The 17,139-nt window shown below is 38.1% G+C and overlaps 1 protein-coding gene across 2 annotated transcripts in view; it reads left to right on the plus strand.

Moving 5' to 3' along the window:
• The window catches only part of LOC149319094 (progesterone-induced-blocking factor 1-like), a 110,438-nt gene extending 94,286 nt beyond the window's left edge, over window positions 1–16,152 (plus strand). For both annotated transcript variants that reach the window (XM_089507964.1, XM_089507965.1), the window contains exons 17-18: window positions 12,769–12,942; window positions 15,936–16,152. In XM_089507964.1, the coding sequence (XP_089364090.1) occupies window positions 12,769–12,942; window positions 15,936–15,992 (231 nt within the window). In that variant the 3' untranslated portion in view covers window positions 15,993–16,152. The remainder of the gene's footprint in view (window positions 1–12,768; window positions 12,943–15,935) is intronic.
• Window positions 16,153–17,139: the final 987 nt, after the last annotated feature.

Consider the following 17,139-nt stretch of genomic DNA (forward strand, 5'->3'; position numbering starts at 1 on the left):
GGAACTTGAATAAGTGTGAGTCTCTATTTTCGTGAGGGGAGGGGGTCTGGAATGGATCCCCTGTGAAAATGAAGGGCTGACTGTAATTGTATCTTTGTTACTCCAAATAAACTTGCTTTTCTGTTTTATATACAGAAAGCACTTTTAGTGGGCTGACATCAGAAATATGTCCCTCCTTACACCATAAAGGCTTTTTTTCTAGTAATGACTTGTGCTAATTGAAAAGAAGGAGAGGAGGTTACTGATAAGATCTATTGATTAGCATTCTTTCCAACCAGTTCTGAGCTGCCTGGATTTTATAACCCTGGTATTAATTCTGTCCCACAACCAGTAGTGGGATATCCTCCCCAGAGTGAGGTTTTCGAATTTTTCCTACAGTTTATGAATTCCATACAGTATCCATCAGTACTTTCACAGCATAGGATACATATGTTGCGGAGAAGACACACCTTGCAATGCTGCCAAAGCAGGCAATGTTCAAAGAACAAATATTTTATCTAGTCCACATTCACAAAATGATGAAATGTTTGTAGAAAGAAGACGAGTGGGTTTTAAAACTTAAATGTGCATTTCAATAGTGCATGGAAGTTGCAATCTGAATCTGTTTTTAAAAAAAAAACACCCTAGTATTTTCTCAAACGATAAGAACTATGGCAAGGAATAGTCATTCATTGTTAATGATCTCACAAGTATAGCTCTGGGTCTTTCACACCCCAAATGTTTAGCATTGCAGTGATTTAAAATGTTCAGTTGTTCATTTAGCAAGACAGTTTAAGCATCCAAAAAAATGAAGCAGGTAAAGTTACCAAGGCAATCCATAAACAGCAAATACAAGAGTTCTAGGTGTGAATGAATTCAGTGTCCAGAATTCACTCTCTGCAGTGTTCCTAGTCTGAGAGCTGAAGGAAAATTTCATTGGGAGGGGTAGAATTCTTATTGGGGGAGCAGTGCTTTCAAGCTTTCCAGCCCCCTGTAGTTACACACCACTGGCACTGTCCAGTAAATATTCAAAACAATTGCATTTCACTATGTCCTCATTGTAACTAGCATAGAAGAAAAATTGTAATTCTCAACCAACAGAAGCACTGTTTTGAGAAAAGGCATCTGGTTCCTGAGAAACAACTGTGACAAACTTATGCTGTGAATGTGGTGGGATTGTTGTTTTGATAGAATACAGTATTTGTTTGGAAATCATTTTGAACAAGGCTCTAAACAAGTGTCAAGTATGTTTAGTAAGGAGAAGATATTTGGATACTTTTTTTTACTAGATTTGTTTTACACCATTTATCTTTCATTTTTTTTTCTCTTCCTTTGGATTCAAAGATCCACATGTATGTGCAGAAGGCACTATGATTGAGAAGTCACACATAAACACCCTACATTGCTGCACACCCTAAAATTCTCTGTGCAGATTTAGGGACTCTCCAGAGTAGCATGCAATACAGCTGGCAAGGGTTGAGAAGGATTAGCAATATCCCCAGCGCATGTCTGGGAATGTTTTGGGGGTTTTGGCACATATCTGAAAGGGTATAAAATACTGTATATTTAATCTTATGCTTTAATCCGTATCTTTTCATAGTCTATATACAATTCTACAGTAAAGGGGCTGGTTGACATGCATGGAACACCAGTTGAAATTCCTTATTCGCAACCATTAAAAAGAGAGCTCTGTCCTGTATATTACCTGACAACTCTACACTGAAATCAGAAAGTGAGGAGTGAGCCAGATTGTTTCATTTTTCCTCACTCCGTTTGTGTGTGTATGTATTTGCGTTTGTTTGTTTGTTTGTTTGTTTGTTGGAGGGGGGAAGAAATCTCCCTTTGCAAGCAATGGGGTGGAATTAATTTTACAGCTGCTCTAGAGCTGATCTAAATGTTTACACTGCTGGGGGCTGGGAGGCCTGTGGATCCAGAGTTCCCTCCATCTCTGCCAATCATCATACCCCTGATATGCCTCTGACAAAACAACCCAGAAGCCTCCATTGTGGGTGAGAGAGGCTGCATCCGGGATTGCATCTTCTTCTAAGAGCACCAACATCTCTCGCAGCTCTCAAGAGAGTGCCATATCTATGATCCCAAGGATATAGATGATTGCTGTCTTCACATGAAAGGGAACTGTATATGAGGGTCAGTGGGACCCTCAGAGGGGTTAACAGTGGGGTCATTAGAGACCTCAGATACTGTCATATAGACGAACTCTTGCACTATAAGCTATTTTTTTAAATGCATAGATTAAATTCATTGTATTTAAAATGGATTGATTAATTCAAACTTCTTATTTAAAAAAAATGATTGGGGTGCATCAGAGCCATGCTGGATCACACTTGATGCTACTCTGGCCAAATATGCTGTTCACACGCTGGTCAACCAGTTGCCCATGGGATGTCTTAGAACAGGTGCCCACATGTTTCTCAACAAGTGATATAACAGAGGCATACTGTCGCTGATACTGGATGTGACATATAGCCACCCTTACTAATACTATTTTGATTTACCTAACCTCACTTAATTATGATGGTAGGTCACATGTTTTGCATCCTTATATAAATTAAATTGACTGGTGAGAGAAGGCAATGAATGCATAAAATAACTAAATTCATTAATTGGTTATGTTGCCACTAGTTGTAAAATAGCAAAGTTCATACCTGAAAACAGTTCAGAGAGTATATATGTAAGAAAGGAACAGGAGCTCTTCCACATCCTGATTCCACCTGCTGTACTGTACTTCTGCCCTGCCTTTCCTTCAAGGTGTGCAAGGTGGCATATGAAACTCTTCTTTCATTTTGTCCTTACAACAGTGCTTTGAGACTAAGAATGCTGAGTATACAAAGTCACTCAGTGAGGTTGATGGTTAAGGATCAGTATAATTTTTGGGTCACTTTACTCCCTGCATCCCTTTTGTCCTTTCCCTACTCTATGGAACTAAGGAAGATGCATGAAGGAGGTAGGTAGGCTTTAAGCAGGAGAAAAGCAGAAGCAAGTTCAGAAACGCTTTGGGTAAACCGTTGGCCTGCCAACAGCCTTCCCTTGCTTTATCAGAGCCAGGCAGCATGGGTGGTTTCTATTTTCTGGAAGAAGACCAACTCAAGTGCAACAGAGCAGAGTTGGGGTGAAAATAATAGCCCATGTTCTCCCAGATGTTTAGTGCAGATAACAGTATTTATTTGACCATGAATATGCATATACATGAGGCATTAATCTTTTTTTTAATCCCTTATCTTTCACATCAGTTTGGAAACATCTTATTTCTGTCATATTTCTCTTCCACAATGAAGAGTCATAAGTATTTTTATAACTGTTTTTGAATTATTGTCAGGGTGTACAGTGGCTACTCACTTCTCTAAATATTTGTGACAGCTTAATTAGGTTTTATGTTGTTCTGCATGGGTAATTTCAACTGGTTTCAGTTAAAGTATGTTAGTGCATGAAACATAAGAATGTACCAAAGGCCTTGAAAAATGACATTTTTCTCAAAGCATATGTGGTCTGTGTTAATTTTCCAGTCAAACATTTCCTTTTTATTTAATATCTGGAAGAATACTTTGCATTTTATAAAATATAGAGAGGAAGTGAAATGTGGCCTTTGATAAGGACCCATTCGTGTGAGCTTTCAAGTGAAATCGTATTTTTCCTAAAAGTATTCACATGCTAACCTAGCTTTCTGTTCATCCTGTTTATTAGCAACATGTCACAACTGCAACTCTGATAAGGATTGCTTTCTTCCTTGATTATGTCCATGACAGTACTTGAAAATGTCTGATGTTGCACCTAATATTATCATGGGTTGTAAGTATGGACATAGGAGACTTTAGGAACTATAGCAAGAATCTGTGGCATCTCCCTAGATCCAGAGACTATCTGATGATAATGGGAAGGGACAGTACTAACAGCAGCGATTTCCAGGTCTGGTGTACATAAAGAAAAAGGAATTCCTCTTCTCAGAGCATCAGTATGGAAAGGATTGGATGACAATGGTAGAAAGCCTACATTTTGTTCCCTTGCTTTCAGAAGATGTGCCAAAAAAGATATCTTCCTCAACACCCAAGAAATTGATCAGATTATTGCTATCAAAGAGCCAGTGTGGTATTGTGGTTTGAGCAATTGACTATGTCTCTGGAGACCAGGGTGTGAATCCCCGCTCAGCCATGGAAACCCATTGAGTGATCTTGAACAAACCATGAACTCTCACCCTCAGGAGACACACAACAACAATCTCAGAATTAGTCCTAAATACCCTAAAGGCACCAGATCCTGTCTGATCTTGGAAGTTAATCCAAGTAGCCCTGGTTAGTATTTGGACAGGAGACTGCCAATGATTACCAAGGTCTGTAGGCTACATTTCAGAGGAAGGAACTGACAAAACCACTTCTAAGAATTCCTTGCCTATGAAAACACTATGAAATTCATGGGTTTGTCATAAGTTGGCAGGTGACTTGAAGGCACATACATATATACAATCTCAAAATTACATTTCTCAGAGAATTTTGTCCTCTTCAAATGTGCTATAACCTGTTTCAGGCATCTAAAAACAAAATTGCTAGTGAGCAATGCTTAGTTCTTTTAAACAATTCAGTTACACGGTAATTATCATTTTTCTTTAGCTACGTTACAGTTCTAAGATTCTAGTTTCTATTAATTCTCTGTAAGGTTTTTGGGTTTTTTTATCCCCCAGTAGATTACAGAGACATTTTCTGTATCATAAGTAAGCCCTGGAGCTATTCTCTCTGAAATGTAGAGAAGCAGGCAACAATTACACTGTTAAGTGATTGTTAGAACATTTCTGGTTCCTACTGTGCTGTTTTATATGAACTTCTCTTTTTTTAATCATCTATTGGATTTTTGTATTCATTAAGCGTGAATATGAAAGGGCTACTGAATTTATATCACCTGGGAAGCTTTTAACAAATGAGTTCATTCATGCATAATATTTCTGGATGGGAGGAGAGCAGTTTGAATAATTTGCTGATTTCTTCTAGACTTTTCCTCTGAAAGAACTGTATTTTCTGTTATTGTGTCATGTAAAATAAACATAAGCTGAATATAATTCATCTTCCAGGAAAGACAGTTTGCATATACTACAAAAAAAAAAAAAGAGTAAGGTTTATTGTAATGTAAATTCATAAGAAAACAGTGTAAGCCCCTCCGGTTTTGATTTAGAAGGGAAATGTTCCACAAAACACAATATTCATTTTGTTTGTTTGGATTGCAAGATTGAACTGAAAAGTACACTATAAGAAATGCCCTTTGGAAAGAGCCAAACTATATTTATTTATTGTTAAAGACTGAAATTATAGCAAGAAACAGTTGGCAGTAAGATCATTTAAATATTTTAAAGGTGTGTGATTATATTCATTTTCCCTATATTGACTAGAATCTTTCACGCATCTTGCAGTAGCTACTATCCAGCTGTGTAAACCTTTGCATTTTCCTTCATATTATCATAGTTTTGATATCAGATATAAAATATGAATGGAAATATATTTATGAACCACCAAAACAGCAAAAGATAATTTATGGAACAGAGATAACTACAAACTTTTAAAAACTATTATAAAAGAATTTTTTTCTTGTGTATTTATATCCCAAAAGCACTTTTCTTATGACTGAGAAATAAAACTTGGGGAGAATTATTTTTATTGCAATTTGAGTTTACTGTCTATGCTTTCGTGGTTCTGAAGATGGTTCTTTTATACCAGGGGTAGGCAACCTTTTTGAGCCGGAGGCCGGGTTGCTGTCCCTCAGACAACTGGGGGGCCGAATCCAAAAAATAAACAATTAAATATTTTTTTAAAAATAAATAAATAAATAAATAAACCGGGACAAATGTAGGACAACATTTTCAAATGGTGGACACTTTTTTTAAAAAGTGGAGGACACGCAAAAAAATTTTGATTTTTTTTAAAATGTTAATATAAATGCATGTTTCTGAGGCGTCTATAGACAATTGCCCCCTTTGCCCCTGCGCGCGAGAGGCCAAAGGCCCCGGCGGTAATCAGCGGCAGGACCAGGCTGGGGCCGGTCCCAAGGCCTCGCCGGATCGCATCCGGCCTGCGGGCCGCAGGTTGCCTACCCCTGTTTTATACAGATAAAGTAACAAGCTTTGGATCTTTTACAAAGTACCTCTTTAGACAAGAAATATGAACATCTAAGTCCTTCTTGCCTATCCTGTAATCAGAAAAAGGGGAGCACAGGATACATAAGGTCTGAGAAATATGTGGCTCTCCAGCTATAGCTTGACAGCAACACCTATCAGTCCTAGATCGAATAGCCACCAGGAGGGAGGGTTAGAGCTACTGTTCAACAATATCTGACAAGCCACACAGCCCCCAAGCATGGGATATATCTTTATTACAGCATCATGAAAAAAAACAGTGGGGCAAGTTTTAATGTACAGGTATTTGGGTATCTGTTTGGTGTCTGAAATTTCATAAGCTACTTTAGCTACACTCATGGACACTTTTTATTCTTGTTCTTTTAAAAGGTCATTCAGTTTGGCATGAGGGACTGCTGTTTTAGAGGCACAAATCCAAAACTCATAGGTGTGCAGAAGGTTCATTGTTCAGGAGTTCATGTTACTTTATGTATTATGCCTGTGTTACCTTATGTATCAGTAAAACAAAAGTTTAAAATAAAACAACAACCCTTATTAGCTGTCTCCTGCAGTTTGACTTTTATGCACTTTTCAGAATTACTTCCGTTGTGTCAACTTTCTGTCTATACGTACTACATATTCTAAGTTTACAAAAGATAACTGTTTTTTCTATAAGTGTGTACTGTTGTTGGGGTGATCTATTTTCCTTTGCAAAAAAGTATCACGATAGGTATCTCAAATGGTCTTCATGCTGTGTTCTTCCTATGTGGTGGGTAAGGTGGGGGGGATGATGTTGCATGTGAGAGAATGATTTTACAACCAAGACTGGTTCACATGACATTGCACAGTCTGTAGGCCTTGAACCAGTTCATTAACTGAGGATGGGAACCAATAGACAATTTCTTTTAACATTTTGTAATCAAGACACAGAACTGCCTTCAATTGGAAATGCACAATATTTAGCAGAAGCAACATGAGACTCTGATGAGCTGCGTGAGGTCATTGAATTGACCTCGCCTCATTTAAATGCTGTGAACTTGACCTGCTCTTGCCTTGCCAAAATACTAGTACTTTCTGCCTGCTGCAGATGGTGCCTCAACTGACAGACGTTCCATTTCCACCTTAAGTCCCTAGATCTAAGCACCTAACTACAAGGATTGTGAGCCAGAAGAGTGTGCATGTACACACACATGCACCCTAGAATTCATATATTGCTTTCCAGGGCCCAAAATAAACCTGATCTTTTAGACAAAATACATGCTTTATGGTATTACAGGAGACTGCAGTCAAGAAATCAGAAGAAGACTAGGACTTGGAAAGGCAGCTATGAAGGAACTAGATAAGATCCTGAAGTATAAAGTTATATCATTGAATACTAAAGTTAAGATTGTATGTGCCATCATATTTCCTATTTCTGTGTGTGGGCGGGAAAGCTGAAGAGTGAAGAAAGCTGACAGGAAGAAAATCAGTGCATTTGAAATATGGTGCTGGAGAGGAGTTCTATGGATACCAGAAATTGTGAAAAAGACAAATAAATGGGTCCTAGAACAAAAGAAGCCTGAACTTTCCCTAGAGGCCAAGTTGGCTAAACTGTACATGGGCATATTACAAGAAGACATGGCTCACTAGAAAAGACAATAATGCTTGTTAAGGTAGAAGGCAGTGGGAAAAGCAGAAGACAACATTATGGGTGGATGGACTCAATCAAGGAAGCCATGGTCCTGAGTCTGCAAGACCTGAGCAGGGCTGTTGCTGATAGGGTGAATTGGAGGATTCTTACTCATAGGGTCACTAGTCAGTCAGCTGTTAAAAACAATTTCATATAAATAAACTCTGCATGTACTCTGTTCATAACAGCCTTCTTTAAAGCAAGGACAGTAGTTTATGTTGACTGAAAACTAAATGGAATTTGACTCAAGTGGTTTTGGCTATTGATAAACCTGTGCATTTTGTCAGCAAACCTATTCTGAAACCTATGTTTCATGAAGTAGCACAAATGCAGCAGCTGGAGAGCCACTTGTAGGAATGAATTAGTGGGGACAATGAATTATGCCATCCAGTTCTTCCCTGCAAATTTTTATTTGGACATTTTCTCCACCCACCCACCCATCCCCACCACCACAATGGCTTATTTTCAGTAACAGAGCTAGTCCAGTTAGGCAAATAACGCAGGACATATTAATATCTTGAATTCAGTGAACATCTTCCCATGTGGTATATGCATCACCTGCCCACAATACCCTCCTGCTGTTTAAATCGACAAAACAGGTCAGGTTTTGTGCAAGTAATAAATGGACACAAATTTGACATTAGCAGTAGCAGTATTCAGGTATCAGCAGGAGAAAGTTTCAGTCTTGCAGGACAGTTTACTGTTGCTAAAAGATCTTAGTCCACAGCAAAGGAATTTTAAACAGAAACCACCCCCTTCTCCCTGCCATGTTCTGAATCTAATCAAGAACATAGATACTGTGTGAGCTGGAATAGATAAAATGGTTTCCTATCCCACTATGTGTATTAATTAACATAGCAAAGCTGGGATGATTGGATTGTCATCCGTTGTTCTTGTAGCAAAATCACTTTGTTTTACGCAGTCAGATGCCACCAGCTATATTTTTTTGTTTTGCATTGACATTTTGGCCTCTTTCTCCATCCATCTCATTGTTGCAAGTCTTTTTAAATGTATGGGGTTTTTTTTGTATTTTATTTTCTTCCCTTGCCCTGTAAGGGTGGCAACCTCCTAACCATTAACTCCCTAGTTAAATTATTTTACTGTATTTTGCCCCATTTTACCTTACGTCACCATAAAAAGCTTACATCACTTCTGGAAGACACCGAGACATGGGCTTGATGTTGGTTAGCTGGGAGATGCGTTTAGAAATCATGTAAGAATGAATTACAACAGCTTCTTCCTGGTTTGGACTACCTATTCCATTGGCCCCTTAGGAGTCAGAAATGATACAAGGCATGGTTCAAAATAAATGGAAGGCTCTAAATTGTGGAGGGCTCATTTATAATCTCCAGTGTTTTTATAAAAGTACATTTTTAAAAAATAAACACATGGGATTTTCTGCGATTTAATGTTATTTACTCATTTTCTCTAGAGAAGTTAAGACTTGTGCTGGCTTACAAAGCAGTAGAGAGTTTAATCTGATAGCCGATTCTTTCTTTGTGCTTCCCAAGAGTTGGCCTCTCTCCAAGAGATATGACAGCCAAATAACTGCTAACAGATTACTTTGTCTTCTCTGAAACTTAAAACTCTTATCAGCCTGAGAATTTCTTACAATTGTCTTTTTTCGAGTATAATGTCAACATCTTTTTGATCGGTGTATGACGCTGCCAAGTTGTTTTCTCTCGCAGTGGTTGCTAATATATAAACATCGTCTGTATCCCAGTCCTGAACATATTTGGGAAAGCTAATGATTTCCACAGCTTCTGAGTAGTACGTATGCTTTATTGGCCCCTTAAAGGTGAAGCATGTGCCTGTAACATAATTGTCCAAGTTATTTTCATCAAGAAATTTTGTCTATGCATTGCTTTGGCAACATCTTTGCAGAGTTTACAACTTTCAGCAACATGTTGGTATCAGTTATGCAGTCCTTTGAAACAGCTGCTCTGCAGTTGAGCTGTTTTGACATGCCACTGCACATGGCTGAATTATGCAAATAGTTACAATATTAAATGACTGAGCAATAAGAAGAATGCACCCAGTGGCCGAAGTGGTTTGGTGTGCTTTAGGGTTTGGGATGGCAGCACGAAGAGCTCATAACTGAAATATTGGGCATTAATTTACAAAATGTAATCATCGCAACAACAAAGGCTGCCTATTTTTACCTTTTGAGCAAAAAGAATTCACATCCTATGGTATTATAGAACTGCTTATAAGCAGTAATGTATGAGGAATGGCATGCTTTCATCCTTCAAGGCATATGCTCATTATTGTAGCCAAAACAGTGTGTGCAGTCCAGTTTAAAATTAAGAAATCTATTGTTAATCTACATTCTTCTTCTACAACTGTAGAGCTGTCCTTGCTTCTCATCTGACAAGCTGTGAGCATTAATTTAAGGCAACTGATTTTCCATGACAATTTGTGGCCTCGTATTTTTCTGAAGCCCAGATCATTATGAAATAAACAAATATTTTTGTTGAGATGAAATGGGGCAGATGGAACCCAAAATGAATACCTGAGTGCCTTAGAGGTAATATTAACCTTTTTTCCCCCAAGCTTTGAAAAGGGTTTTTTTTTCCAAAAATGAAAGTGGATTCATGTTTCATTCTCACACCTAAAAGTATTCATATTTTTTGACTTTTTTAATATGTTTGTATTAAAATTTAAATAATTTTTTTAAAAAAGGTATTCATATTTTTGAGTAAGAAATTCTTAGGATGCTCTACTGTTAGTAGCAATAGCAATATCATGTACATTTCTATACCGCTTATCAGCACACTTAAGCACTCCCTAAGCGGTTTACAATGTATAAGCTAATTGCCCCCAACAAGCTGGGTATTCATTTTAGTGACCTTGGGAAGATGCCAAACCGAGTCAACCCTGTAGACACTGTCTGGGATTGAACTCACAACCTTGTGGCTTATGATTGAGTGGCTTCAGTACTGGCTTTTAACCACTGCGCTACCAGGGCTCACCAGTAGAGGCAACATTTTTGTGTTGTTGTGTGCCTAAAAGTCATTTCCAACCTATGAAATCCTAAGGCAAACTTATCATGGCTTTCTTGGCAAGTTTCTTCAGAGTGAGTTTGCCATTGCCATCCTCTGGGATTGAGGGACTTACCTAAGATCACCCAGAGTCATAGTCCAACGCTCAAACCACTGCATCACACCATAGCATGCTGAACCACTTGGTTTAAATTTTTGTCCAAACCACTTTTTAAAGCCTACCACCTAGCTGAAAGTAGCAAACCCAAAATATTTGTTTGTTTGTTTTATATGCCGCCTTTCTGCCAGAGTAGAGCCAAGGCAGCTCACAGAAAGAAATCAATTAAAATCTACCCATGCAATTTTTAAAACCATTAAAAATGTTACAATTAAAATAATATAAAATTACTTAAAATGTAAAAGTTAAAAAATAAAGTGCACACGTCACTTTTAAAAGTCTCCCTGGCATGATTGCATATTAAAAGTTTGCTTAAACAAAAATCTGTTTGCCTGCCAACATAAGGAAAGCAGGGAAGGGGCCAGCCTAGCCTCCCATGGAAGGGAGTTCCTGAGCATGGAAACAGCCACTGAGAAGGCTTTCTCTCTCTCGTGTCCTCTCCAGGCAAGCCTGTGATGGTGATGCGACCGAGAGAAAGCCTTCTCTCCTTCTAGCAGGTTTGCATGGGGAGAGACAGTCTCTCAAATAGTCTGGACCTAAGCCATATAGGGTATCTACATCTGTATCATACTAGCCCTTCTTTTACAACAGAGATGACATGGAATTGCAACGTGCAAATTTCTAACAACACACTCATAAGTCCTCGCAGTTTGGGAATTATAATGTTAACGGGCAAAGTCCACAACATATTTAGGACATTCGTCACCGCAGTTCTGCTTGTCCGGAAGCATGTAGGGCTACAAGACACTCACTGCATTTTTATTTTTACAATAAATCATGAAAGAATATGAATATGGAACAATGTGACAAGATCACTTTAGAGAAAATCTTTGATGGTTACTTCAGCAGTTTTACTCAACACTCTTCACTGAGAGACAGTATGGTGTAATCGCCAATATGATGCAGTTAGAGTATCAAAGCAGAGTTCTGGAGAAACAGGTTCAGATGCACTTTGCTGTGAAATTTACTGGGTAGCCACTCTCTGGATTATTATGAGAATAAATGTAATTCTTCTCCTGTGCCTAATGGCAGAACATATGCTGTGTGTTAAATATGTGATTATGACTGGTATGTCATAAAATTAATGTTTAGCGTAATGTCGTGTTTTATCATATACACCACCTTTTGTGTGAATGGAGTTTTTAAAGTCCATAGATGTTTCTCGCTATTAACCCTGTCTATTAACCCTATATCTAATAAGATTTGTGTTCTGCACTGTTATCGTTAACATTGTACTATTCATCTGTTCTGTACAGTTTTCTCAACAAGTGATTTTTCTGTTTCAGAGAAGAAAGCTCTTTTCTTAACATCTGTATTTTTACTGTAGTGTCTGCAGTGCTTTTGCTGTTTTCCTGGATGTCACCCCCACCCCACCACCTTTTTTCTGGAAGTAATAACTATTTGGTTTTTGAGAGAGATAGATCTGCCTTTATAAGACATACTTCCTTATCCCAACCATCTGACTGTTATTTGTAAGCATGCAGATTGGATTAAGCAAGCTGTGTTTTCTTTCTGAAAACAAACCTTTATGAAGCATTAAAAAAAATAAAAATAAATAGTTTAAGTGAAAAGGAGCTAGTGGAATACTTAAGAGTGGTCTGTAAATCTCTCTCTATTACTGCATTTCAGAAATGATGAGTTTCTATTTCTATAAATCTTATGTGCCTTATTTGTTTTATTGCTTCCTTTATGAAGTGGTTTTAAATAAGTAATCAGGCAGAAAGGAAGATAAGCATCCTTGCTATACAGTAATGGTTTCATTTATATGGTTTGGTTTGGTGAAGAGAAATGCTTATTCTATAACTAGTAGTTGAGTCTTATGGTTTGTTGTTTGTGTGTATTTTTAAAGGAACTTGCTGTGATGAAACAGATGTTGATTAGTCTTCATGGTAAACCCCAAGGAGACAGTTTGCCTCAGAAAGAGAATAAAAATCTGCCTTCAAAATCTACATCCAGCCCATCTGTCCATTTATCTTTAGAGCATGAAGAAGGAGGTATATTTGCACCCAAACCAACATTGTTTGTAAGTACAGTAACTTTTAAAGATCTGTGAATTTTATCAATTAGAAGAAACCTGTAGAGTGGGTACAGGGTAGGACTAGGACTAGGGGGAGAACCTGAGTTCAAATCTCCACTCACTCATGAAGCTTACTAGGAGACCTTGGACTCATCATAGGCTGCATCTGTACTGCAGAAATAATCCAGTTTGACACCACTTTAACTGCCCCGGCTCAATACTGTGGAATTCTGGGGATTGTACAGTCGGACCTTGGTATTCCTGAGGGATCCATTCTGGACACACACACACACACACACACCAAAAACCACAGGACCTCAAGTACCATTCTCCCTAATGGTGCTGCAACATGCACGCAACTACTAATGTGACCACACCGTCATTGGAGACAATGCTTAAATCCATGGATGGCAAGCCCACAACACCACTGTAGTTTGTTGTTTCACTAGAGCTCTCTAACAGAGAAGGATAACAGTTCCACAAAATTATAATTCCCAGAATTCCATAGCATTGAGCCAAGGCAGTTAAACTGATGTCAACATAGGCCCCATACAGACTGCCAAAATAAAGCTGCTTTGGGTCACTTTGGAGGTATGTTGTTTAAATGATGCATGTGTCTTAAGAGTCCGGAAACTGTGCCAAAGCTGACCTCCAGTCCTTAGGACTGGATCGTGGCTTTGACATAGCTTCCGGAGTCTTAGCACGCATACATCGTTTAAATAGCATACCTCCAAAGTGACCCGAAGCAGCTTTATTTTGGCCAGTCTGTTCAGGCCCATAGATTATTTCTGCAATGCGGATATAGCCATAATAACTCTCCTTAACCTATTTCATGTGAGTCTGCAACAGGAGAACCCTGAGTTCTTTGGGGAAAAGGCAAGATAGAAATTCTTTGAATTGGGTAAGCTGAAACTAAGAATTTGATTATTCTGGTTAGGATAATTTTTTTCAGCAGTGTAATATTTAGAGCAGAGGTGAGCAAAATACACTCCAAAGCTGTTTCTGTGGCCCTTGAGTCTCTAGACTACCAGGACCGGCCTGCTCCCAGGTGACTTGGATCTGATGGAAGCTTTTAAATTGGTTGGAGACCTTTATTCACTTTCTGTTCCCTGTGATCCGCACAAATAGGACGTGTCACTTTCAGTTGGGGCTGGGGGGGGGGGGGCATTTCTGATAGTGTGTGCCAAAAGGTTCACCTGGCAAAAAAAAAAAAAAAGTGGTCCCCAGACTCTACTCTGTATTGAAGTATGAAACTCACTGGATGGCCTAGGACCATTCACTATCTCTCAGGTTGACTTACTTTATGGAGACAGAAAGGCTAAAGTGTAGTGGTGGGGAAACCCTACACCAGCTTGAGCTCACTGAAGGAAAGAGAATGCAAACGTAATCATTATAAGGAAAATATTCTGTTCATATGTTAACTAAATCATGTGAAAATGCTTGAGCAGGTTTTCACCAAATCTGAAGGGCTGGTTTGGGATAGTATGATTTAAAATATTGGCTATGTGCTGTACATGAATTTTACCATTGGAGGGCACAGCGATTATTTTTTCATTCATATAGAACAGTGTCCATTATATCTGATTGTGAGAGGCATGCTCTTGCAAGGACAACTGAGACTGATGTACATCAGGAGGAACACTTGAACATTCAAAGTGTTCCTCCAGAGCAGCTGAGCCTAAATTATCATTAGCAGTTGTTACTTATTCTCCAAAGCAACACTGGGTACTAATTCTAGTGTGTATATGTTTCTAGGTTGTTGCTCTTTTAAAAATCAATTACAGTATGTGTTTAGGCCATTCTTTCACTAAGCTAAGGCATTACACCTGGTCCTCCCATGCATTTTAAATTAAGAGAAGGTGACTGACCCAATATCCCAACATGAACTCAATTGCCAAATGGAGTTGGGCCTCTAACCTCTACTTCACTGTATCATTCAGTCAAGAGAGGAGTTCCTAAGCAGACTGCTCAAGACAATTGGCCAAGTTTCCTCTGAGTAAAGATCTTCTCCATCAAAGTTCAACACTCTAGCCACCACACTGACTTTTAATAAATTAAGACCCGCAATACATTGTGGAGGGCTCAGTCTTTCCCTTGCTCAAAATATTACAGCCTTCCAAGAGGTAATAGGTTCGACAAAATAGTATGTACACATAGCCAGTAGCTACTAGTACCTACCTGTAAATGACTGTTAGTAGTTATGGAAAACGAAAAGTGTTTCCCTTGTACTAAACATTATATACTGGGTCTGCTTTATACCAGATGAATTTCCTACATAGGCATTGCTTCCATGGGGAAATTGCTTATACCCTGGCATTGGATAAGTGCATGCTCTTTTCACATGTTATACACATTTGATATTTGAAATTTGATAATGAATAGAAAAATTCTTGCTGTAAATAACTTCTAAGTTGCCTAGCTGACTTCGAGAGTGGACAAAACAAGTCACCCATTCTGGGAAACAGTTTTGCAACAACAAATACAACCAGGAGAAAGTGTCTGTCAGAATAGATTGCAAAGATGATTCGTAAATAATAATATTTAATGTAACAATATCTGGTAACAGAAGAGATAATACAGATAACCTACTAATTAATCAAATGGAAGGCAAGCTTCCATTTGACCATTTAACCATGTGGCTACCACACTGCTGCTCAACATGAAATAGACTCACTTGGAAAAATGGTGGGCTCTCCTTCATTGTAGTTAATAACCTTAATGCAGAACATGTCACAGGGATTGGCACCTTGCCTCTACTCTAAAACATCTGCCATGCACATGATTAGCAATCTGATACAGGGTGCAAGTAACCCACAAATTGAGACTGTAGAAACATACTAATCTGAATTATTTGTCAGAGTCATGTTAATTATATTTTTCAATGCTGTTGTTTACATGTCAAAATGGCAATTCCAGAAGTGTTGGGCAACTTGTACACTTCTACTACTGCCTGCTTCTTTATTTATAATGATCCATACTCTTTCTTTGTTTCTTAACAGACAAATGAAGCTCCACCACAATGGTTTAAGAAAGCAAAACAGAAAAAAGCATCCTAGATTTCTTTTCCCTGAAAAAATTGATCATCATAATCATGTTCTGCAAACCTCTTAATTAAGCAACTGTGTTTCAAACCAATCTTTTGCCTTCCTTTCTTTTAATATGGTCATTACAATACAATATTAAAGATTGCTTTGGGGACAGTTTTTCTGATAATTTCATACATCAGTCAGTGTGTTTGAATGATGCTAATAAAGACATGTGAATTTATTAACTCTCATTGATGTTTATTTAATAAATCATTTTATTTAATAACTTTTAAACTAGTGAAATTCAAATTGAATTCCTGTTACTTTGAATTCTGGGAGTGATAGAATAATACAGTATAATATATATTCTTTGTAAGAAATAAATCAATAGGTGGTGGTAAGAGTTTAATTTCAGCTGAAAGGAAAATATTTTCTGTTTGACACTAAAATTTGAATTCATCTGTACAATAGCACATTTTCCAGGTGAATTATTTACCTTTAATAACTGAGTGATAAGTAGAAATAAAGTAGACACACTTTTCTTGTCACTACAATTTAGTTCAGACCTAACACCAAACCATGCTTAGCATTACATGCTCAAGCTTCAAGCTCAATTACTTTCTCCTTCCTCTTCTTATGCATTCCGATTTTTAAACTTATTTCCTAATTTGTTCTTGCCCTCTAGTCCAGATTTAAAAACCATGGGTAAACCAGGATTTGTCATGAATCAAGGAAAAAGAGAGACTGTAGCTCACTGTGCAGATACCAGGCAAGCCTCTTCAAGACTGCATTCTACCACCAAGGTATCACCAATGGAAAGGACCTCTGTCCAGTAACCATGTGCTGCATGTCATTTAATGGTGGTGTTGGAGAAGGATCTCAAAAATGTTAATGTCTGTGCAGGCATATATTGGAGGGAGGGATTATTGAGGCAATCTGACCCCAAGCCTTTCAGAGTTAATAGAGAATGCACCTTCACAGTAAGTAACCATGGTGCCATTCTGGACTGATACCAGAGCAGCCTCACATGTAAATCATTATAGTAATCCAAACAGCAGGAACCAGGTTTCTATCTGTATGCTTGGAAAGCCAGTGCCTATCACAATTCTGCTTGTCATGTGCCTGTGAGAGGTACAACGTTTCTGACAGGAAAAGAAAACAGTAAAAAAAAATTACA

This window comes from Sceloporus occidentalis, unplaced genomic scaffold (assembly GCF_023333645.1).
Source record: "Sceloporus occidentalis isolate IW3139 unplaced genomic scaffold, rSceOcc1.0.p SCAF_2, whole genome shotgun sequence".
NCBI classification, from domain to species: Eukaryota; Metazoa; Chordata; class Lepidosauria; order Squamata; family Phrynosomatidae; genus Sceloporus; species Sceloporus occidentalis.